This window comes from Triticum dicoccoides, chromosome 3B (genome assembly GCF_002162155.2).
Source record: "Triticum dicoccoides isolate Atlit2015 ecotype Zavitan chromosome 3B, WEW_v2.0, whole genome shotgun sequence".
Classification (NCBI taxonomy): Eukaryota; Viridiplantae; Streptophyta; class Magnoliopsida; order Poales; family Poaceae; genus Triticum; species Triticum dicoccoides.
Genome location: NC_041385.1, coordinates 810,399,845 through 810,423,013, shown reverse-complemented (window position 1 = coordinate 810,423,013; position 23,169 = coordinate 810,399,845). Strand labels below are relative to the sequence as shown.

The window sequence follows — 23,169 nt, the reverse complement described above, 5'->3', positions numbered from 1 at the left end:
GCTGACGAACTGCATCTATTCTTCATTGGTTTGACTGCATTGCTGATGAAGCGCCAAGAACCATCTTGACAGGCATGAGTGGTGGATTATGTACCAACTGTATGTTTACTAAATTTAAAATGCACTAAACGGTTTCTGGTAGTTAATTGATTGGCATTCTTATTATGCAGACTGAAATCGGGCCATGGAAGTGGCAATCCACACTGTGAGGCCGAACATACCTCATCGTTGCTGCAAATGGCATGTCCTCGAGAAAGCAAAGGAGTGTTTAGGTCCTCTGTATTCAAAGCAGGATAAATCCATAGCAGAGTTTCATAAAGTTGTGAACCGCATGCTGACGATTGATGAATTTGAGACTGCTGTTGAATGAAAAGTATACGCATCCATACATGACCCAACTTTATGATATATATAAGGAATAGATGGGCTTAAGCCACATTCCAAGGGAATGTTCTGCACAAGAGAAGTGAGAGTGCGGAAAGCATGTTAAACTCCTATCTGCTGCCACCAGGCTCGCCGATGCATATGTTTGTGGAACAATAAAACTTCGACGAAAAGCGGATGAGAGTTACGAAGAAAATGGAACAGGGCAGTGTTCGTATGAAGTTTATGCATGTCTTGACCATGATGGGGTTTGTTTCATACTGAAGTTGAGGGATTATGTAGCAATCACTGAGATACTGGAGAGACATATGTTAAGAGGTGGACTTGGGATGCAAGGGGTGTCCTCCTGAGAACCTGAAAGTGCACCAGAGAGATCAAAAACTGCTGGCTGGACTTTCACATTTAGGCATACGGCACTTTACGCACATGCTCTAGAACCGGTTAAAGACTTGGGGATGCCAATTCTGAGGCTCACAAGAAGACGATGAGCATACTCAAAAATACGTTACCGGTTATGGCGCCTTTCAATGATGCTAGAGATGGCCTAGGGTTCTCTGTTAAACCGTGTACTGTGTAGATGTATCATTGTGAGCGTAATTCATTAGTTGTAGCTGATATACAAACAGGGTACAGATACTGGGATCATTTGGACCTAGGAGCCATACCGAAATCCCGACAAAAACCATCTCTTTTTCTCAAAGCCAAGACACAGATTTGCCCGTGGATACCGCGACCCACCCTCAACTCCTCTCTCACCTTCACTTTGCACCGCATCACAGGAAAGCCTGGTTTGAACTGCTTGCTTGGTCACTATACTCCAGACATCAAAGCTACTGGTCATGTCTCGAATATCCCCTTCACGTATATCATCCCCTTCTCGCTCATCTTGAGCTCCCTCCTCATCTGCTCGACCTGCACATCGTCGCCCCGCACCAGAATCTCGGACACGCTGTTCCCATCGTCGGACAAGACCATCTTCACCTTGATCTCCTCTTTCCTCGATGCTTTTGTCCAGTAGTACACTCCCCTGGAACATCCATCAAAAAACAGGCAGACGGTTACTACACATGTATCGTAAGTTTCATTTGGGATTTCGGCTAGCAGAGTCGCTCGTAGAGACGTACGCCAAGGGGCTTAAGGTCATAAGCCAGAACCAGTTGTTGCCGCCTTCTGGGACCGCGATCGACAGAACAAGCCCGACGCTCCCCAGGCTAATGACGGTGCAGAAGGTCAGCAGTGCTGCCTGAGCGCTGCTTGGTGTCATTGAGCCCTCGAAGCTGTTTGGTAACAAAAAATATCACAGTTTACGATGCAGTCAAACTTAAAAATTGTACCCATAAGCTTGTGCCAGATTACATGAACAACATATACAGCTGCTATAACAACTACTCTTATTGTGCAACAGCTGACCAATAAGGATCAGATATTAGATGGCATCTTTTGCAAGTGAGCTGATCAACTGTACCATACTTAACTAGCCCCATCAAATGTAAATCTAACGCAAAGCACCCCCAACTAACAAGTATTTGCTGCATGCATCGATTGATGCAGAGGCCGGGGGTTATACTCCTTTTCAAAAAAAAAACTAACAGGTATTTTTACTTATTAGTATGGTTACACAATCAATTTGAGTGTTTTAACTCTGAAACACCAAAATACATGTCTACTGTCCAATACTAAAGTGGAATTCAATTTGCCCTCAGACTTGGTGCTATTCTGGACAAGTGTGCTTTCAGAACCAAAATAATGCAAGTAAAGCAACTCTCACACAATACTGAAGTACAATTCGATGGTTCTATTTTAGACACTTGCAGAGTAATACCAGGTATTGTCGCACTAAGGTCGAAAGGCGACGTGCTACTTACGTGATGACCTCGCCACGGTCAGAGACGGCGAAACTGTTGCGCGTGAAGAAGGACAGGATCTCCCCGGCCACCAGGCTCGGCGCCGTCGGCTGCCCTTCCTCCCTGACGAACGTCTTCTGCACAATCTGGGTTGGGCAATTAAGAGTAGATGACAACACGAGTTACTATCATTGGCCAAGAACCAAACAATACATCCATCCAAGAAAAACACATGAGCCTGATTGACAATAGCATATATGTCATTCGAATTAAGGGCCACTTTCATTTCATCATGAAACTGATAAAAAACAAGTCCAGCCTCCCCGGCAGTCATGCATAAAAGAGCCAGAGCCCTCCGGCACCATGGCTGCCATGCTACCAACCTACCTAGAGTATTACAGCCAGAAAATGAAAAACTGAGAAACCAACCCACATACACTACACCACATACCGTTTTCAACCTGACGAACAACAAACAGAAAGAAACGCTGCTTCCCAGCAAGCAAAAATTGGAACCAATAATAATACTAGCATTACTTGGCAGCACACTTCGATCATATATAATAGACAGGTTGTTCAAAAACAGAGGCCATGGGAGGAAGCAAGTTTGTAGGAGACCTTGGACTTGAAATCCTACAACGTATCATTTCAAAGTTTATGCAAACCTAGCCCCCTATTACATGTGTCATCTTATTTCCATCGAAACTAGACCATGGAAAGGACGACATACTGCGGGAATAAGCTGGAATTAATCAGAAACATAGGTCAGCCAAGGAAGCAGGTTTGGATGGAGGGGGAGGAGGGCCTGGAGAGAGACCTTGGACTTGACGGAGCGCTTGATGAGCGACCAGAGCCCCGGCACGGAGAGCACGAAGAGGCCCAGCGAGGTGTAGTAGCTGGCCTGCGAGTACCCCGTCCCCGCCCCGACGGCGGCGTCGAGGAGCACCGCGGCGCTGTCGAGCGACGCGCGGGCCGGGGCCAGCCGCACCCCTCTCCTCCGGCCGGCCACCGCCCGGCGGCGCCGGGGGCAGGCGGCCGCCGCCGGCCGCGCGGCGCGGGGAGGGAAAGGGAGGAGGACGCGGCTGGTGGAGGCGCAGGCTTCCATTTCGTTGGGCGGATAAGACCGGGGGAGCCCTCTGACGTGCGTCGCGCCCTTTTTTTTTCGTTCTTTTCTTTTGATGAGCGACAAATTGGGAACCGGCGCTGCTACCAGGCCAAAACTACATATTTTATTATTTTTTTGGAAAATTTAGTGCATTTTGCAAAAAAATAAAATAAATCATGACCTAACTATTTTCGGCATACCATCCTTTGAGTTTTACTGGTCTTGACTTGCATCTGGCCGGCCAGGGCTGGCGTGGCCAATACGAAGGTCATAGGGGTTGGCGTTTCGAGGCCGGGCCGGCAAAATCAATGGCCTTGTGGCAAACCCTAAGCTGAGGCCTCATGATTTACTACTCAGCTGTTCTTGGTCAGTTAATCATGAGTGCCTGCAAAAAGAAAGTAAATCATGAGTGAGCACATCAACGCACCAGCTTAGACAAAGAGAAGAAGACGTTTAGATGGGTGTTCCTCATGGACATCCTTGTGAAGAGATGTGTTGCGCTAGAGGACTTGTCGAGTCGTCGTCAACGCAGATCTGCTTCTAAACTCAAGGGCCCCGGAATGATCGTGGCATTGCACCCCACCACAATATGTCTGGCGTGCGACGTCGGCGTAAATGAGTCTGTACATCTAGACCGCGCTAGAAAATTTGAGACCCCTAGAAAGTTGGGGCCCCATGCCACCGCACCGGCTGCACACACTTAGGGTCGGGCCTGTGGCATTCCATGAAAAATGACAGTCCAGCTGCCACATTCTTTTATTCGAACGCGACGGTTGCTTTCTCTTTGCGTGCGTATTCTAGGTCATCGACTAAGTTTCTCAAAATGAGCTTGGCGTAGCACATTGATGGTGCTCAACTTTGGTCTTGTGGGTGGCTATGGCATCAACAATGGTGGAGCTATGTTGAGGCGGAAAAAAAATCAGGAGGGATTAGATTAGATTTTTTAGTATTTGCCCCTCGCCCTACCCCAAACATTGATGATTTGAGTTTCGTCCCCTAGTGATTTTCGGCTAGCTCCGACACTAGGCATCAACACACACCTTAGCCAATGTTGTCTTTTGGAATTCGGGGTCATGTGCAAAATGTGAAATGAGGCCTATATTCTGGAAAAAAACTCTTATAATTAAAGGACTAATACGAGTAAACCATACTCTCACTTAATTATATAATTTTGAATATTTGTTATTCCAAGCAATATTCAGAAATATGCATGGCAACTTGAGTAACTAGCCAGTTATATACATGTACACAAAAAGATGAAAAGAACAAAATTCATATGGTTATTCAATATAGTGTTGCCAAGATGAACCACGAAAAAAAAATTATTCAGTATAGTGTTTGCTTGTATACTCATTAATATAATTGGTAAAGATAAAAATATCTTAAATTCAATGAGGCTTTTGTAGGTGCACCTGAAAGAGCTATGGACTGGTCGGTCCTGCCCCGACGCTCAGCCGCCGGCTGCTTCGGCTTGCCAGCGTTGTACCGTGGCAATTTCCTGCAAAATGTCCTGCCGTAATGGATTCTAATCCAATTTATAGATGACATGACTCACACAAAAGATGAACTGTGATGGACACGTACATAGAAATAGAAGAACAAGATTAATTGATTCACTTATGTACATAGAAATAGAAGAACTGTGATGGACATTGACATATCACTTTTGCCGCTCTTAGTTTTCCACAATACATCACAAATGCCATTCCATGGCAAAAGCAGTAACTTTTCATTTCACACTTGCCACTCTTAGATTTTGACAATGTATCACAAATGCCACTCTAAAATTATTATTTTTTACCACGGAATGGTAATTGTGATGTGTTGTCAAAAACTAAGAGTGGCAAAAATGAAATGCCAAAATTTAAGCAAAGTGGTCAAAAGCTAGAGTGGCAAAAACAAAATTTTCTCGTGCCGGATTCGTAGCGGGGCACTGGCTTTGGAAACACGGGGCGTGGAGATGATGACTAAAATTGGCCTGCCCCTGCGGGCTGCAGTGAAAAAAATGAAAGCCCAATTAAAAAAGTACAATCTAAGGAGAGATCGAATGTAGGGCCCCTGAAAAAGGGGGGCCTTGTGCCATCGCACAACTCGCACATGGCATTGAACATGCCTGACATTAGCTCTCGGGCGAACGTCTTCATCTTTCAACGGATCGGCACCCTTATGCAATCACCCCGCAAGAAAAGAAGTTTTTTTTTTTGAGAACTAAGAAAAGAAGTAGTGGTATGCACTTTCTCTTGTCTCATCACAAAATGCCTTCACATAAATCGCGGGAGAGAAGAAAAAAATAGGGAAGGTAAATCCTGGACGGCCGCGGCCATTGGATATGCGATGGACGGCTGACAGGAGGAGGGCACCGTCGGTCTCTCTCTGTGACGCTGATTGGTCCACGATAGGAGGCTGCCTCTCCTCTCCCTATCCCCTCGCCGCCGCTCGCTCTTCTCTGCTCTTCCAGACGCCGCCGCCGCCGCCTCCTCCTCCTCCTCCTGCTGTAGCTCCCACCCGACGCCGTCCTCCCAGCGGATCCCCGTCGCTGGCTTCCTGCGCCCCTACCCCTACCCCTACCAGCCGCCGGCTTCCCCGAAGTGCTCACACGCCCCCCTCCGCTCCCGGACTCGCCGTCCCCGTCGAGTCGAGCAGAGTCAGGTAAAGGCTCCATCCTCTTCCGCTTCTTTTTCTTCCTTGCTGGTTCCGTCGCACGAGTTCTGCGATTCCTTCAAGCCCTAGCTAGGTTCCAGGATGGATGAAGATCGAGCGAGGGGAGGGTTTGATCCGAACTGCGATGCTTTCCATGATTGTGAACGTGAATTTAGTATTTGTGAATAATTTCCTTGTATGACCAAAATAAGTCAAGTGTCGTGGTTTTAGTTGAACTATAAATTTGAACTAAAACCACGCCACTTGTTTTAGGGCCAGAGGGGGTATGATTTTGCTCTTCTCGGGTCAATTGGAGCATTCTAATGTTGAGTAGAAGAGGAGATATGGATCGAATTTTGCGGTATCAAGTACCGTGCCGTGCGTATTTGTTTTCGGAGAAAAATATTGAAAAGAAGCGCTGCTGTGCGGCCACCTGAGGGCTTGCTTGGTACCGTGTAGCGGCTAGGAGCAGCTTGTGGTTGAGGAGAGTATTTGGTGTTAGTGATGATGTCTTGGTGAAAGAGGTAGGGCGAGTTAACGATTGGCATACGAAAAGAAGGGTGTATGTATTCTATGATATATGGGCTCGATGAGCTAAAGAGAAAAACAAATTTCTGCCTGTCAACTGACCATTCTCCGTGGTACTCCATGTTTCAGGTGCAGACTGGTTTCCCGATGGCCGGCTCCGAGGACGTGAGGGGTTTGGCAGCATCCCTGGGAGAGCTACACGTGGAGGCATCACCATCGCGGGAGGAAGGAACCAATGGGCATGGTAGTGCTCTAGCCTTGTTCTGATGTTGTATCACTAGATTTTGCAACCTTCTATATGCCTATTGTTGCCACGTATGTTACTTGGCTACAAGTTTCTGCTTAATTAAACAATGTAGATTCTGTTTGAACCTGAGTACTAGCATTCCGTGTCATCACAAGTTCACAACTAGTTTTCCACCAATTTCCGTTCAAAACTAGTTTTCCACCAATTTCCATTCAGGCAATGGTGATGCTGCTGCTGCTGCTGCTGCGGATGATGATGTTTGGGGTGATGCCTCAGATTCTCCAGGACATGATTCCGACTTAAAAAGAGAATGGGACCACAGGCAGGAGCAGTTTCATAAGGTACATGATTAATTTGACTTCCATGGTTATTGATTAATTATGAATCTTGAAATTTGCATGTATATTGAGGAAGTTTGAAAGCAAGGCTTTTGTTTCTGTGTAGATGGGCTATAGGGATGGTATAACCGAAGGGCAGAAGGATGTTGCCCAAGAGGGGTTCAACCTTGGGCATAGGCAATCTGCAGATGTTGGATTCAAGTGGGGTCTCGTTCGGGGGATTACTAGGTAAATTGCATTTCTGGTCATGCGAATAACAACTTTCTTGTATAAAGCTACTCTTGCGTCATTCTCATTCATTATATTTTCCTTCTGTTGTCCTTCAAGCAGTGCATTAGCTAGTCTTCCCAACAATCTAAAAGAAAAGCTGCTGCTCGACGCCCAGCGTAGAGGAAAACTTGAAGATTTGCACAAATCTGCGCAAGAAATTTCAGCAGAGGCTGCACTGCGGCTGTTTCACGGGAGTACTCTTCAGGATAATCGTCAACCAGAGGAAAGCAAGCTCCAAACTACTACAAAGGACCTTCTACTGTTGTTGCACGAATGCCCAGATGTTCATGTTAGTGAAGAGCTGAAACAAGTTCCGTAAGCAAGTTAGCAAATGTAATTGCAAGCGCCACTGGTTTCGAAGTCTGGCCGAGTCGCTTAGACTGAGTTCTTCTGAAGGATGTAACTGTAAATCCTGTGATACGAAGATTTTCTGTGTGGTGTCACCCTTTCTTTGCTATGAACGCCTGTAAATTCGCAGTATGAATGGCAATAGTAATATCTCATGAGTTTTGCATCATCCTGTTGCTCCCTTACCATGCTCTGGTTTACTTGAGCCTTTGGCATTTGCCAATGTACTGTGTTGATACTTCCACTGGTTTGGTCCGTTCTGACATGCTTGGTGAAGTCTGGACAATTCTTATACTCAGTGCAGAGAGCACTAGATATTTTGTACTTATGCTAGTCCAGTTTTTGAAACATTCTGGCATTTTGTAATACTGACAATACGGTAAGCCGCATAAATTCCATTTCTGTGCAGACAGAAAATGCTAGTTTGGCATCAGCTGACCCAGCAAATGCATTCAAATCTGCTTAACTGAAGGGCCTGATCCACTCCTCAAAGTTGCTATGCCCTACTGCTGTTAATGTGATGTTAACTGCATGATGCTATATCCTTCATGTCAGTAAATTGTCTGCCTATGTTTCAGTCACAAGGGGTTGGTGTGATTGGAGCATCAAGCTGAGCATGAGCATCAAACCTTGTACCCGTTGTGGCTTGACTGTTGGTTTTGAGTGCTCATGCCGTGTATTCATGATGATTCATGCTTGATCCATCTGCCGCCTTCTCGTATCCGTTTGGAGTGTTCATTGTTGTTTCTATTCAGTGTCATTTATTGTCGTGTCCGCTTGGAGCGTTTCTTGTTGTTTATATCCAGTGCTATTCAGTGTCATTTATCTGGGACAACTATCTTTTTGGTTGCGCCTGAGATGAATGAAGTACCAGGCGTGCTGAATCTTTTTATTTGTTTGCGTTGTTCCAGGGAGCACCTTATACTCATGACCAGCCAGGACATGATTTAAAAGCAGGTTTTTACCACCTGTTCTATTGTCTCGATTAGGCTCCAAATTAGATCAGCAACCAACAGTTCGCTGCATTGATAGCACTGATAGCATTGATAACAACCAACAGTTCATCAGTTACTTGTTTTAATTGGTTGTTGTGCTTCTAGAATTACTACTTAACACATTGCAAACAGGCAGCATATGGAAACATTTACATCCATAAGATGGACAAAGAGATGGAAATTCCTTTTGCTGATTGTAGCTAAAAACATCCGTATTTGATACGGTCCATGTTCGTTGGCCTGCCCTGCCTTTTTTTTTTTGAAGGGCCCTGACTTGAAGAACCTGGTCAGGACGAATGCTCTGCTCTGAACCAGCTGATGCCATGCTATGACTTTGGGATACAACCTTGGCATGGATGGGTTTTTCCTGCAAAGAAGAAAGCTGCATTTGAAATTAAGCATGAGGCCAGGCCGTGAAGAAGAGAGCGGCAGAGGCACAAGAGTCCAACTGAAGAAGCAACTGCCTTCCAGGAAAGAGCATAATCTGCAGTGGCATACAAGGTTGCAGCAGCTGCATAGTACTCCCTGTGTTCCCAAATATTTGTCTTTCTAGACATTTCAAATGATTACAATATACGGATGTATGTAGACATATTTTAGAGTGTAGATTCACTCATTTTGCTTCGTATGTAGTCACTTGTTAAAATCTCTACAAAGACAAATATTTAGGAACGGAGGGAGTAGAAAGCAGAAGAGTGTGAGGCAAAGCAGCTGAACAGAAGAAAGAAGCTAGCTGCTGCTACCAAGCGGTTCCGCTAACGTTTTTGCCGAAAGTGGCCCTGGCCTGTGCTGACACGATCAGTCGATGCGATGGCATGCCAATTTGTACTTATATCGCATTCATAGATTTTGCATTGTTTTTTTTTGTTTTTTTTTGCTTATCCGGCCTTCCCGAACATCTGTCTTAGAGGCTCGGGTGTTGGTTCATGCTGGTTGGTGGTTATGAAATCACCGCGGCAATTCGACATGGCGGTTGTAATTCATTCTCTGCTGACTGCAGAAACCCGGTAAGTCACGAATGCTGAAAACTTCTAGATACACCCCTTTTTGTCCATTTTAATGACAAGTTTTTTCGGACGGAGAGAGTAGCTACTTCCAAACCTGGGATTTGTTGGTGTTGTTCACTTTTCTGTGCAATGTATGTTTCCTGATCTGTTATCTCTTGTTAGCCTACGGTGCTTCTCCTCTGTTGCTGTGGAACTCTACTTTTTCATGGAAGGTCAAGTTTGGTGCAGCATAGCAATTGTTTTTGCTGAGCCAAGCAAGCTACAACCTTGGAGCAGGATTGCTCTGCTGCTAGATTTAGAGTTCAAGGGTGGGGTACACTGGCTAGTGGGACCCAAATTTGCTTGATTTGTGACCGACAAGGCGACGATAGAGGCAGCCATGACTGTTAACGAGCATAATCTAATTGAATCGGCGTAGGTAATTAGGCCTGACATATATTGTTGTGATTTGTATCGATCATGATATGATTTGGAAACACTTCAGTACTAACCAAAATTGACGAGAAATTTCATCATCACATGCTTAAAACCTTGGTGGAGTGGAAACAAATTTATTTCCTCGTTCCCAGCAAAAGCAGTATATTTTTTGCTCATACCAACCTCTGGTGTCGTTTCCATCTTAAAAGCATCTCCAACAGTGGCGGAGCTTCATGGGGGCCAACCTGGGCGGTGGGCCCCCCAGCTCAAAGGAGAAATTGCATATATACCTATGTATTTGACCATTTTTTTTCACTAAAAAACAGCATATTGTGATTTTATTTGCCCCCCTCCAAGCCAATGGCCCCTCCATGATTTGAGCCCAAGCTCCGCCACTGATCTCCAGCAGCCGCGCTTCGCGCCGCGCGCTAAAAACTAGTTTGCCGCGCGCCGTTCGGCTGGTTTTGCACGGCCGCCAGTGCTGGCTCCAACAGCCGCGCTAAAATGCAGCGCGCGCGTCGCTCCAGCAGCGCGTAAAAAATGCAGTGCGCGTGACTCGCCGGGGCATTGCATATATGACATTTTGGACACAAAATGAATTTGAAACATTCAAAATGCAATGAACATGACATATAAAATTTCACACAAACAAGTAGATGAATAAAAGTTCATGCCCACAAGTTCAAAATCATGCCCACAAGTTCATCCAACCAAGTTCAAAACACAAACGAAAGAAACATCAATCCTCTTCCTCGTCACCCGCGCTAGGGTTAGCGGCGGCGGTGGGAGCGGTGGAGATGTCGCGGCTATAGGATGGGGTGAGCGAGGTGCCGGCGCGTGCGTCCATGGGTGCAGTTTGCCGGCGCCGGCGCGCGCGGGGCGTAGGAGGCAGAAAGGAGAGAGTGCAGCGCGAGCGCACAATGTGCCGCGCGCGAAAGCGGACGTCCCAAATACACCGCGCGAGATAGCGAATCCAACTGCGCGCCCAACTCCTCATACCGCGCGCGCGGTTATTGCGCGCCCGCTGGAGCCACCCGTCGGGAACAAGCGCGGCTGCTGGAGATGCTCTAAAGAACGTTATGGCCGCAAGGCAGGGGCACTATGGACGGGGTGGATGCGAATATGCGACTGAGAAGTTCTTTTTTCTGACTCCGATCGAGAAATTGTGTTGGGTTGGTAGTGTTTAATGGGCTGTGGTGCGCCGACCGCTTAACAAGTGGCGCATTGGATCCAGTCAACTTGCGCCTCGACGATTATTTTAAAAAAATATCTCAATTTCTTTTAAAAAAAAGACTTGCGCCTGGACGAAGTGCCTCCGGCAGCAAGATTACGGTCGTGAACAAAGCTGTGTACCCGCACCACAGCGAGGCGAGCGACATTTCGACCCCGAGAAGTGAAGAGTCCAGGTCCAGCCATGCAACAAGGCAGCATACGCACACCAAGCAGATTAGCCAGGAGAGAGCATGCATCATCATGCAGGCGGTCACCGGCCGCCGGCGATGCTGGCCGAGTCGCTCGCGGTCGCGGTCGACCGGCTGCCCGCCTCCTTCCCGCCGGCGGTGGCCGCCTTCCTGCGGCTGCTGCTCCGGGCGTGGGGCGCGCTCTCCGTGCCGCTGCTCCGGGGCGCCGTGATGCTGTGCATGGCCATGTCGCTCATGGTGCTCGCCGAGAAGGTCCTCCTCGGGACCGTCAGCGCCGCGGCCAAGCTGCTCCGCCGGCGCCGGCGGCCCGGGAGGCGCGACGTCCCCGTCCAGCCTGACGTCGAGGCTGGTGGAGGTGGTGGCTCCTCGGCCTGCTTCCCCATGGTGCTCGTCCAGATCCCCATGTACAATGAGAGAGAGGTACGTATCTACTATGCACGATGTCTCAGTTAGTTAACTTGATTTGTTCTTGTGAGATGAAACTCGAGACGATGGATCGAGCTCCACTGTCGAGAGTGATGGAGGTAGCTAGCTAATAAACTTCGAAGAGGTGTGGTGCGTGGTAGCTAGGAATTACAGTAATTTAGGGCGGAGCAGTTAACCTAGCGTGCATGGATGCATGCATGCACGGCGCCCTACTGACAATCGTACGTGACCATACTGTAATGTAAAAAAACGAACAGGTGTACCAGCTCTCGATCGGGGCGGCCTGCAGGCTCACGTGGCCGGCAGACCGATTAATTGTGCAGGTCCTCGACGACTCCACCGACGCCGCCATCAAGGTACGTAGCTGCCCCCGATCCATGCTCGATCCGCCACCAACTTCTTCTCCACCAAGTGCCATTGCCATTGCAAACGGTCTTCAAGTTTATCTGCGTGCATGCAATGCAAACGCAGGAGCTGGTGAGGGAGGAGTGCGAGCGGTGGGCCGGGAGCGGCGTGGACGTGAGGTACGAGGCCCGGGAGGACAGGGCCGGGCACAAGGCCGGCAACCTCACGGAGGGGATGCGCCACGCCTACGCCCGCGGCTGCGAGTTCGTCGCCATCTTCGACGCCGACTTCCAGCCCTCGCCGGACTTCCTCACCCGCACCGTGCCGCTCCTCCTCCGCCACCCCGGCCTCGCGCTCGTGCAGGCGCGCTGGGAGTTCGGTACGTTCAATGGTGTATGCACCGCGCGCTGGAGTTGGTGGTTGCTGAGACTGAGCGGAAGTAATTTTGAGCTGCTGTTTGTTATAACTGTACGTAGTGAACGCAGACGAGTGTCTGCTGACGAGGATGCAGGAGATGTCCATGGACTACCACTTCAAGGTGGAGCAGCAAGCGGGGTCCGCACTCTGTAACTTCTTTGGATATAATGGTATGTATTCTAGGCATTGCTTGCCATTGGTTCAATAATGTACCATAAAGTATATTATATTACTCTATGATGTACGGACAGAGGATTGCAATGCCCTCCGCCTGGAATTACTTGTCGTTTAAATGGATGTATCTATCATGCAATGGGCATATCGTCCACCGTTGCTTTGAGATTCATGCTCTCTTTTTTTGGGCTATTTTTGTCCATTTTTTAAATCTTTGCAAACTACAAGAGGCTTCTATTTCTTGTTTCAAGGTGTATAATAACGTTTCGTTGTGTATCAAAAATTAACACCCTTGTGTTGCAACAGGGGCAACTTTATTATAATGGTTTAACGTAGGAAAATTTTGAGTGAATTGAAATTGAGATATGTTAGGGCCTGTTTGGTTCAAGTCGGGTGACTTAAAACCAGTGACTTATAAGTCACGCCTGTTTGGTTATCACCTGACTTATAAGTCACCTGATCACACCTTCTCACACCAATCCACATCATGCAGGTGGTGGGACCCACGCAAAAGGGGGTGACTTATAAGTTTTAAGTTGGGGTGGAGCAACTTATGACTTATAAGTTGGGGTGACTTATAAGTTGGGTCTGTTTGGCAAAATAAGTTTTTTTTTTCACTTTTCGACTTATAAGTTGGTGACTTATTTGGAACCAAACAGGCCTTATACTCCCATCTAAGGGTAGAAGTTATGTCAACAACTAAAAAGCATAGCACGGATCTCAAAGTAGCAATGGATGATGGATGTTGTATGCACGGTATACCCGTGCATGGTAGAAAAATCACCGCATATACTTGCTCCTCTTCTGTTTATTATATCCATTTTAAAATGGACATCGTATGGACCAGCGAAGAAATTGCACAATATTTTATAGTTTCAGTCGATTCTTTCCTCTATAACTCTCTTTTGGAGAAACTACCTTTTTACTTCACACCAATCTTTTATAACAAAATGTGCAACTTTTTTTATCTTTTCCTTGTCCCTTTTGTTTTTATTTATAAAATACACTGTTGCATTTTGAAAATGTGCAACATATGTGTTATTGAAATGTGCAACATGTGTATATAAATGTGCAACTAAGTATAATATCTTTTATTTTAAAGCTTTATTTAACCAATCGCACTATAATTATACAATAGTTCCATATATTTTTATTATTTTTGAATTTTAATATAATAATAATGTTTTTGTGCTAATATGGATTTTTCGTGTCTTTCTTCCAGTGAGAAAAAAAATTCTAGCAGAGTAAAATTTACGAAAATTCTTTTTGACTTGTGATTTGTTGGAGCCATAGAAAAGTCACTATAACCAAGGATAGCGTAACTAAGTGCTAGACCATGCAGTACTAATGAATTATGGATGATCAACTCTGTTTTTCACAAAAAAGGAAAAAAAACTCCGTTTTTCCAGATTAGTTGGTTTTACATCAAAAACCAACATTGGATAGAAATTAATCTTTTTTTATTCAATTTCTGCCTGTTTTCAAAGCAAGAATCCTTACAAATGGAAATTTTAGTTTTTCAAAGCAAGAAACCTTACAAATTGAATTTTCAGGTTTTCTAGAAAAGTGTAATAATAAAGTGAAAATGAGTTCAGTCGTACACTCCTGGATTCTACTATTAGTTGTTCTTGGTATGGGAATGACTTTTTGTACACTTATTATTCAGGAAGCGCCGGAGTATGGAGAAGGCAAGCCATCGAGGAATCGGGTGGGTGGGACGACCGGACCACCGCGGAGGACATGGACCTGGCGCTCCGAGCGGCGCTCCTCGGCTGGGAATTCGTCTACGTCGGCGACATCAGGGTGAAGAGCGAGCTGCCGAGCTCTCTCGGGGCGTACCGGTCCCAGCAGCACCGGTGGTCGTGCGGGCCGGCGCTCCTCTTCAAGAAGATGCTCCGGGAGATCGTCGCCGCGGAGCGGGTGCCGGCGTGGAAGAAGCTCTACATCGTGTACAACTTCTTCGTGACGCGGAGGGTGGTGTCCACCTTCTTCACCTTCTTCTTCTTCAGCGTGCTGCTGCCGGCCAAGACGCTGTTCCCGCAGGTGCGCATCCCGGCGTGGCAGATGGTGTGCGTCCCGACGGCCACGACGCTGCTCAACTCGGCGGGCACGCCGTGGCGCCGGTCGGCCCACCTGGTGGTGCCGTGGGTCGCGTTCGAGAACGCCATGGCGCTGCACCGATTCAAGGCCATCCTCATCGGGCTCTTCGAGGCCGGCCGGGCCAACGAGTGGATCGTCACCCGCAAGTCCGGGAACGGTAGGCCGGCGCCGGGCGCGGAGGGCCGCCGTCTGAAACAGCGGTGCGGGCTCCATTGGCTGGAGCTGCTGGTCGGCGCGCTGCTCCTGGCGTCCGGGTGCTACGACTGTGTGCACGGGCATGGCTATTTCTACCTGTTCGCGCTGCCCCAGTCGGTCATGTACTTCGCCATTGGGTTCGAGCTCTTGGGCGTCCATCACGCTTCATAGAATAAACGTGCTTGCTAATCTTTAGGTGCCTGAAAAAAAATGCGTGTCAGTCCATTTTCAGCTTCGCGCGAGACAGAAGGCGGGGACAATGTGAGGAGCGTACCGACGAGTGTCGGCCATGGCGAGACCAAGCTAGGATCTTACCGGAGACGGTCATGACACTGCGAGCGGTAGGGAGTTGTGGCGTGCCAGGCGGAGGCGAGGAAGCAGGTTAACAGGTGTGCGGGTGCGGGAGTTGCCGGAGTTTCTGCAAACCAGGGGGAGTGTGGGTGGGGCTTAGAGGGGTGGTTGCGGCGGTGAGGGCATTGAGGGGAGGGCGGGGCGTCGAGGTGGTGCATGGTAACGTCAAACGGCTGCGGGGATGAAGGTCGGCGGTTAGGGACTTAGGGCTGGGCCGGAGGGTAGCTGCATCGGGAGGTTCAAGACCTGCTACTTCACTGGAGGTTAGCCCTTGACAAATACAGAGTCCTTGTCTTCAACATCAAGGCTTCCAGAGTCTTCATGTATCTCGCCATAGGCCGCACAACATGGCCCAGGGTGGAACCGACTTAGGGGTCCTCATCTCAGCCCACCAGGCGGGGAACCGTAATGGCGTGCGGCCCCTAAACTGGGACACCGACACAGATGCTCGCGTTGGGTGTCTGGAGACGCCTCCCTTAGTGCGTCCAATCTACGAGCTCCGTGCTCCAGCCGGGTGAAGGAGCCGCGAGAGGTAACCACAACACCAAGTGGTTCCTGCTGTCATTGATGTGGTGCCCGGTTGGAGCAGCTTCGTCCCTCGAAGCCCAGGAACCCACGCGCAAACCTTCAAGTGAAGCCACAACGCCTTCGTAGCCTTTCCCCTCCATACACCAACATGCAAACAAAATGTGTTTTTCGCTACAACATAGCGATCCAGGACAAGTGGTCCAAGGCGATTTAGAGTGTGTCAACACCGACTGACCAGTGGGACCGAAAACGGTTTGAAAGACAAATCGCTGGGGGCGATTTATTTCCTGAGACCTTAGGCCTTGTTTGTCCGGGCTTCACCTTCGAAACAAAAGCATAGCTTTGAAACTAAAATAATTTGAAAACTGAAATGATTTGTCATGTGTATATATGAAAATTTGCCAAATGTCCAACAAACAATCGTATAGCTCCAAAATTTAATTTGCCAAGACATGTAAATTTCAATGTACATGGCAAATTCATAGGAAAAAATTCCCATCTAAAACATTATTTTGTTACCTGAGGGACTTCGAGATGGCAAACCCATGGTCTAATTAATAAAATGTCATGGATTAAAAGAAAATTGCCGTGCTACCTACAATTAAACTACAATGGGCTACCTACATTTTTTTGGCATGGTCCAATATAACCATGGCCATTTAAATTTGCCATAGTCCATAAAGTTTATTGCCATGCCCCATAAAGCAAATTTACCATGGTTCGTAAAAAACATGGCAAATTCTCTGTAGATCATGGCAAGTATGGGATAAAAAGGTACTTATATCAAGACAAGATCAAATTAATAAATTGTCATGATCAAATTACTAAATTTTCCATGGAAATTTTAATATATTTTCCATGCTAAGTCTATATTTTATTTGCCATGGTTCAAGACAATTGTATATATATGATGGCAAAAGTACGACATATTATCAAGGCAAAAATGTTGTGTTGGCTAGTGTCAATAAAAAACTATTTATTAGAGTCATGGGAAAAATATTTGAGAACATGGCAAATCTTGCAATTTGTTTCCTAAAAATGTTTCAAAAATGCCATGGGAGCAACATGTTATTATGCCATGCCACAAGAAACAAAGGAATTGGAATGGGCTCCCAGATATCAATTACACACCAAATGTTCCCCGCATTCCTGATTATAGCCACATGAGCACATGACAAAAAAATGTAGAAAAACAAGTCTATAAAAGATCAAGACAAATGCATACATACAAGACAAACACATACTCTCTCCGTTTTAAAATAGATGACCCAACTTTGTACTAACTTTGGGAGTACATACTATACATCTTCATGGCAAAATATTAGAAAATATACTACCAATGGCATGGCAACTTTAATTTGCCATGTGTAAACATATTAAAGTTGTCAGAAAAGCAAACATGTATAAATTGCCATGTGCAAAAACATCTTAAGGCAGACCTAAAAACATGTTCGATGTACTCCTATCCTATGCAGTACATTTACTTTCTTATGAAACAATTCACACTCTATTCTGTTGCCCTAATGTCACAACCACTTCTGTTATAATATCATGCATGCCAAAACCTGGAAGTGTCACTCTAATGCTGAAACCAACTATTCTAGACTACTAAATGCATGGTTTCGGTTTGGACGAATCAGGCTACCAACTATTCTAGACTACCAATGTTATGGGGAAGCACCGATTTCCGAAGGTGCGACGAATCAGGCTCTCCTCCCTTCTCGCGATCTCAGGGTACCTCATGCGTTCGCCGAAACTGACTAAAAGACTGATGCCAGTCAGTTATCATTTACTGTAAATTATTCTTCATATAGTACTACATTTTTTTAACAAGATTCCTTCATACATAGCACGTCGAAATCCACTGTCACGGCAGCTCCAACGTGCACACATACAAGTAGCGCGTTAATTTAGTTGTGCGCGGCCATGGCATTGGCCGTGGACACGAACATGTCCCTCCTGGGCGCCAGCACGGCGAGCACGAGGTCCCTGTCCGGGAGGCACTGCCGCACGGTCTCGTCCGCCGCGTACTCCCTCGCCCACCGGCACAGCGCCGGGCGCTCCTCCTCGGTGAGCAGCCGCACCCCGGCCATCTCCTCGAACACGCCCAGCCAGCGCGCCACCCCGCTGGCGGCGATGTCGAGGAGGCCGATGGCGTCGCCGCCGAAGAACCGCTTCCCCTCCGGCAGCTGCGCCTCCAGCAGCGCCAGGCCCTCCTTGGCCTCCCTCGCCGCCGCCCCCCGCGCCTCGCCGGGCTCCGCCCACAGCGCCACCCACAGGGCCTTCCAGCACTGCACACATTCGTTCGTTTGTACTACGGATTAAATCAATGTACACTCTGTACTGTTCACCAGTGAGATGCAGATCTGCTGCTCACCTTGTCGTCGAGGAAGCGGGCCCAGAAGCGGGCGTTGGCGCGTGCGAGCGGGTCGGCGGGGAGCAGCGGCGGGCCGGCGGGGAAGGCCTCGTCGACGTACTCGACGATGACGAGCGACTCCGGGATGGAGCGGTCGCCGTGGAGGAGCACGGGGACCTTCTTGTGGACGGGGTTGCGGGTGAGCAGCAGCTCGCTCTTGCTGGCCATGTCGTCGTGGATGAGGTCGTAGGGGACGCCCTTGAGGCGCAGCGCCACCTCGGCGCGGTGCACGTACGGGCTCAGCCAGCCGATGAGCCTCACCGCCGGCTGTTCACAAGGCGTCTCCATGCGCGCCCGGCCGGTCGATTTCTGGCTAGATCGGGCTTCCATCGATCGGATATATATATATATATATATATATATATATATATATATATATATATATATATATATATATATATATATATATATATATATATATAATAGATGCATCTCGTCGTGGTGTGCAGTATGTTTGGCCGAAACTTCCCGGTGGCACGGGCGGAACCGCGGAAGCTACCTGCCGGGGTTCCTCCGTGTCGCCCTGTGGCGACTGCCGACACGAGCAGAGCAATATGATCAACGGCCCATGCGCAAAGTGGCTTGGAGCAGTGTCACTTGAGCAGCACGGAAGCGACCTTGTGCTGCACGGTATCCTTGCGTGACAGTCGACCGGGCTGATGGTTACGTGCAGGCCGGTGCTACGGCGGTTCAGCGGAGGTGGCACTGTCATTCTTTTATCAGGGGCTGATGATTTCGCCATCTTCATATGCAACAAGAATGTCGTCGTTGGGTTGCCATATCATGGACAGCCAAGCTGTATGGTGAAGCCTTCCGTGGATTCCGCGAATTTCAGCACCATGAAAATGGTATTTCAAAAAAGTGGAAGGGCACACGCACATTTGTTCTTACACTGTATTTTTTTTTCTTCTAAATGTCATAAACATATTTTGAAATAGTTCACTTCACATTCTCATATGTAACATGCATTTTTTAAATTGTACGAAATGCTTCCTTTTGAATCACACAATTTTTTTACATAGTATATCGTTCTTAAAAATATCACGTTCATTTTTTTTCAATCGCAAAAACATTCAAATATATGTGCCATTTTTTCTGAAATGCAGTGTAGTGTTTTTTCATACATGTTTAGGACCAGCCAAAAATGTACGTGCCATTTTCTAAATATATTCACATGTTTCAAAAATTGTTCCCGGTGGTTTTTGTAATTTAAAAAATGTATGCATATTTTAAAAATAATGTTCCGTATCATATAAAAATATATTAAACATGCATTTGAAAAATGCTCAACACATATAAATAAAAATGTAGGAAACATTTACTTGAATAATATTCATCATGTACATGAAAAATGATCAACGTGTACCAAAAAATGTTTCACATGTATACCGAGAACATTAATTTGTATTGAAATAAGTAGACATGTATTTGAAAAAATCTGTAAAAATAATACAAAACCCAAAGTAAACCGATAATAAGACACCAAAAAAACACAAAGAAAAGCCGATACAGAAACACAGAATGAAAAAACAAAAAAGGAATGGAAAGGAAAAGGAAAAAACAAAAAGAGAGAAATACAAACGGAAAACTAAAGCGATGCACATCGGACTGAGGAAAGCACAGTTCGTAGTAGAAGAGAAAACGCTACAAACTTGCGTAGAAAAACCACTTGCTGAGCTGGCTCGTTCGGCCGGTCTCTTAAGACCATACAGAGCTCTGTCTCGCATCGCGTGAGGTATCGAAATTACTAGGTAAAGGGCATTCCTTGAAAAGATCACTCACACCTTCTCTTGTGGTGACAAGTGTCACACTCATTGTCATAAACTGGGAGTTTTATGCTTTTTTTTTCAATAGATTCATTTTTCTAAACGTTTTATCTCTTAAACCATGCGTCCAAACCATGAACCTTTTCTCCGTTGCGTTTCTCGCATTGAGATTTTAAAAACATGTGCTTCTACTAATCGCACAGATCCAGCGAGACGGCGAAAGAGTGCACTGGGCCGAGCCATCTAGCTAACGCGTGCGCTCAAAGACTCGGGTTTTTGGTTTTAGAAATATTTTGGTTTCTTTTTTCTTTTTTTGGGGTTGTTTTCTCTGTCGATTTTACTTTCTCTTTCCTTTTTGTTCAGTTTTCTAATAAATGTTTAATAATTCAATTTCTGTCTTTTCATTTTCATTTTCTCTTTGTCAGTTTAATTAATTTTTTTACAAAAATGTTTAAAATTCAAATTTGTTCACTTTCAAAAACTGTTTGTGTTTCAAAATTGTTAAGGAACATTTCTTTGGATTTCAAAAAATATTCTCATTTTCAAGTTTAGTTCAGAACTGTAAATAAAATTGCGTTTCCAAAATTCCTTAAAAAATATAAAAAATGTATAGGAACTTCAAAAAATGTTCGTGGTTTGAAAAAAATGTTTAGAATTTCAAAATGCTCATGGTTGTGAAATTTTGTTCCAATTTTGGAGTTCAGAATTTCAATAAAGTTTTGCGTTTTGAACAGAAATCCAGAATTTTTTTAATTTCTACACTTAAAAGAAACTCATTTAGAAAATATAGAGCGCACCACTGCTACATGGTCCGGCCCAATACAAAGAGCGACTTGTGCGTCGCGGTTCTATCTATGGCTCCCACGCTCGCACCGCCGGCTGCCGCCCGTGGGCCGTGGCCGAGGGGAGGGTTAAAGTGGGATTACAACAAATACACCTTACATTGTGGGAGTTTATTCAGTAGAAAAAAGGGCACCTTTTATATAGACATAAAGAAATGAAACAGCGGCCATGCGCACCCTAACACTGTACGGCCAGACAAACGTCATGAAGGAGTAAACTGGCCGGCCGGCCTTGATCGCCACTAGCCATCAGATAGGCCGATGTTCATGTTTATGGTTAGAAACTTGGCTGGGTGCGTGAGTGGGTCGACGGTCGACTGCTTCCCGCCAAAAAAGAAGTGCGTCGACTGCATATGTAATTAAGTGAGAGACAGACAGACACACACACAGAGAGAGAGAGAGAGAGAGAGAGAGAGATCAGATCTGACATTGATGTATGATGATCCCTGATGCTTTGTTTGACTCCAACATCTTCATACCGAGGGTGTTTTGCTCATGCCAGCTCGTGATTCGCTGACTACACATACACATTGGGTTTTCTTATACAAGCGCTGCACTGTGCATGCATAGATCTTCTGTCCGAGTCCTGTCGTGGCCTGCATGCGGACCGCAGTTTTCTTAATTACTCTGTCTTCCCCGCCAAAGAAGCAGCAGCACTATGCCTGTGGAATACTCCTGTCAACTTCCCTGTGCCTGTGGAATCTCCATAGATATCCGGGCGGGCACGGACGCTGGCCCCCAGATTCAGAGAGAAAAGCGAGACGACAAGCTTCGCTCAGCACTACCTTAAATAAAGGATAAAAGATCAAGAACCTCCAAACAAAACACGCCTGATCATCGCTGTCGCCATTTCGCAGATTAACACATGGTTTGGCATCTTGCGCATTCCTTCGGGTCCACCACGGCACAAGTCTTCTCTACTTGTCAAGCAACATTGTGATTTTGTGTACGTCTGCATTACGCCGCGGACGATGTCTCTAGAAAAAGGCAACCGCCGCACCTTTTCATATCGAAAAATAAATTCCAATAACGACGTCAATTTTACATATTTTTATCTTGTGGTTTACGATCAATCGTTTTGTTTTACGTCTACGAGCTATAACTCCGGAGAATGTTTTTAAAGCGGAGCTGTAACTAACCGTAAACATTACTCCCCCCTTTCCGGTTTATAGGGCTTATCTCAAAATTTTAGTTTTTTCATTTTATAAGGCTCAATTTGGTTGTTTCCCATCACATGTTTAGATTTCAAGGTGCATTAAATCACTGCATGCAAGTATTAAGAGAAAATTGATCAATACATGTCATGCATGCAAGTATTAAGAGAAAATTGACCAATGCATGTCATGCATGCATTACAATTAATGCATTGGTAAACATATTTTTTTTGAGGAAAACAAGAGCACTAATTGGGTGCTTTTGCAAACTACAAAAAGTATTCCACCACTCACCGTCTACCTTGGTTAGTGAGATTTTTGAATTGAGCCCTATAAACCGAAAGGGAGTGAGTACAACCATTAATCGGCCTAACAAATAACAATTGTGCTAATTAAGCACTTTCATTGATGGAAGATTTCATGTGCAAATGCTCCACTTTGGTTAGGTATACCCGAAGTTGAAGTCATGATACCTTGTGTTATGATTGGTCTCGTTCTCCCAGCTCGGCCAGTGGAAGCATTTGTTCTAGTGGGAGTCATCGTAGTGATGATGTTCATTGTTTAGAGAATTAACTAGATTGAGTAACAATTATTAGTTATTAATTATTTTTATTCAACAATTAGGTATCCAGATTACTGATGTTGTTATTATTTTGTTATTATTGTCTTGAACTATTTAATTATGCATGTATAGTACACAAAATGAAATAAAATAAACTAATAAATGCAATGTAAATAAAAGTTAACCCAAATTAAAATAAACATAAATATCTGATCTCCACACCCTCCATCCATCTCCACCCCGCGCCGCCACCGCCTCCGTCACCGGGTGGGTGGAGGGCTTGATATTATCTGGATGAGTGGTGGAGGCGTTGATAGTATTTGGCTGAGCAACGGGCTTGATATTATTT

The 23,169-nt window shown here is 46.1% G+C and overlaps 4 protein-coding genes across 6 annotated transcripts; 2 read left to right on the top strand and 2 right to left on the bottom strand.

Moving 5' to 3' along the window:
• Window positions 1-889: 889 nt before the first annotated feature.
• On the bottom strand, window positions 890-3,348 carry LOC119278629 (protein COFACTOR ASSEMBLY OF COMPLEX C SUBUNIT B CCB1, chloroplastic-like). 2 transcript variants are annotated; one of them, XM_037559959.1, is made up of 5 exons: window positions 3,288-3,348; window positions 3,046-3,200; window positions 2,250-2,374; window positions 1,509-1,661; window positions 890-1,411 (listed from the first exon to the last, which is right to left on the bottom strand). In XM_037559959.1, the coding sequence occupies exons 1-5, from the start codon at window positions 3,331-3,333 to the stop codon at window positions 1,222-1,224; spliced, it is 669 nt and encodes a 222-aa protein (XP_037415856.1). In that variant the 5' UTR covers window positions 3,334-3,348; the 3' UTR covers window positions 890-1,221. The 2 variants fall into 2 exon arrangements, with proteins under 2 accessions (XP_037415856.1, XP_037415855.1); XM_037559958.1 differs by having other exon boundaries at window positions 3,046-3,348.
• Window positions 3,349-5,727: 2,379 nt separating this feature from the next.
• On the top strand, window positions 5,728-7,873 carry LOC119278628 (protein YAE1-like). Its single transcript, XM_037559957.1, has 5 exons — window positions 5,728-5,982; window positions 6,631-6,745; window positions 6,965-7,089; window positions 7,193-7,314; window positions 7,417-7,873. Exons 2-5 carry the CDS (start codon window positions 6,649-6,651, stop codon window positions 7,673-7,675), a joined length of 603 nt encoding a protein of 200 aa, XP_037415854.1. The 5' UTR covers window positions 5,728-5,982; window positions 6,631-6,648; the 3' UTR covers window positions 7,676-7,873.
• A 3,628-nt stretch (window positions 7,874-11,501) lies between these two features.
• LOC119282398 (probable glucomannan 4-beta-mannosyltransferase 6) lies at window positions 11,502-15,391 on the top strand. 2 transcript variants are annotated; one of them, XM_037562633.1, is made up of 5 exons: window positions 11,502-11,964; window positions 12,228-12,326; window positions 12,442-12,694; window positions 12,801-12,902; window positions 14,573-15,391. In XM_037562633.1, exons 1-5 carry the CDS (start codon window positions 11,587-11,589, stop codon window positions 15,370-15,372), a joined length of 1,632 nt encoding a protein of 543 aa, XP_037418530.1. In that variant the 5' UTR covers window positions 11,502-11,586; the 3' UTR covers window positions 15,373-15,391. The 2 variants fall into 2 exon arrangements, with proteins under 2 accessions (XP_037418530.1, XP_037418529.1); XM_037562632.1 differs by having other exon boundaries at window positions 12,792-12,902.
• A 2,598-nt stretch (window positions 15,392-17,989) lies between these two features.
• LOC119282397 (glutathione transferase GST 23-like) lies at window positions 17,990-18,792 on the bottom strand. The gene is made up of 2 exons (XM_037562631.1): window positions 18,458-18,792; window positions 17,990-18,371 (listed from the first exon to the last, which is right to left on the bottom strand). The coding sequence occupies exons 1-2, from the start codon at window positions 18,782-18,784 to the stop codon at window positions 17,991-17,993; spliced, it is 708 nt and encodes a 235-aa protein (XP_037418528.1). The 5' UTR covers window positions 18,785-18,792; the 3' UTR covers window position 17,990.
• Between the last annotated feature and the right edge of the window lie 4,377 nt (window positions 18,793-23,169).

Bases quoted from the DNA above. Each gene is read 5' to 3' on its own strand.
- LOC119278629 (XM_037559958.1), bottom strand. From the start codon at position 3,333: ATGGAAGCCTGCGCCTCCACCAGCCGCGTCCTCCTCCCTTTCCCTCCC. The intron at 2,375-3,045 runs GTCTCTCTCCAG...TGCCCAACCCAG, and splicing joins AGCGCTCCGTCAAGTCCAAG to ATTGTGCAGAAGACGTTCGT. The intron at 1,412-1,508 runs GTACGTCTCTAC...TGGATGTTCCAG, and splicing joins ATGACCTTAAGCCCCTTGGC to GGGAGTGTACTACTGGACAA.
- LOC119282398 (XM_037562632.1), top strand. From the start codon at position 11,587: ATGCATCATCATGCAGGCGGTCACCGGCCGCCGGCGATGCTGGCCGAG. The intron at 12,327-12,441 runs GTACGTAGCTGC...ATGCAAACGCAG, and splicing joins CCACCGACGCCGCCATCAAG to GAGCTGGTGAGGGAGGAGTG. The intron at 12,695-12,791 runs GTACGTTCAATG...AACTGTACGTAG, and splicing joins GCAGGCGCGCTGGGAGTTCG to TGAACGCAGACGAGTGTCTG.
- LOC119278628 (XM_037559957.1), top strand. From the start codon at position 6,649: ATGGCCGGCTCCGAGGACGTGAGGGGTTTGGCAGCATCCCTGGGAGAG. The intron at 6,746-6,964 runs GTAGTGCTCTAG...ATTTCCATTCAG, and splicing joins GGAAGGAACCAATGGGCATG to GCAATGGTGATGCTGCTGCT. The intron at 7,315-7,416 runs GTAAATTGCATT...TCCTTCAAGCAG, and splicing joins CTCGTTCGGGGGATTACTAG to TGCATTAGCTAGTCTTCCCA.
- LOC119282397 (XM_037562631.1), bottom strand. From the start codon at position 18,784: ATGGAGACGCCTTGTGAACAGCCGGCGGTGAGGCTCATCGGCTGGCTG. The intron at 18,372-18,457 runs GTGAGCAGCAGA...GAATGTGTGCAG, and splicing joins CCCGCTTCCTCGACGACAAG to TGCTGGAAGGCCCTGTGGGT.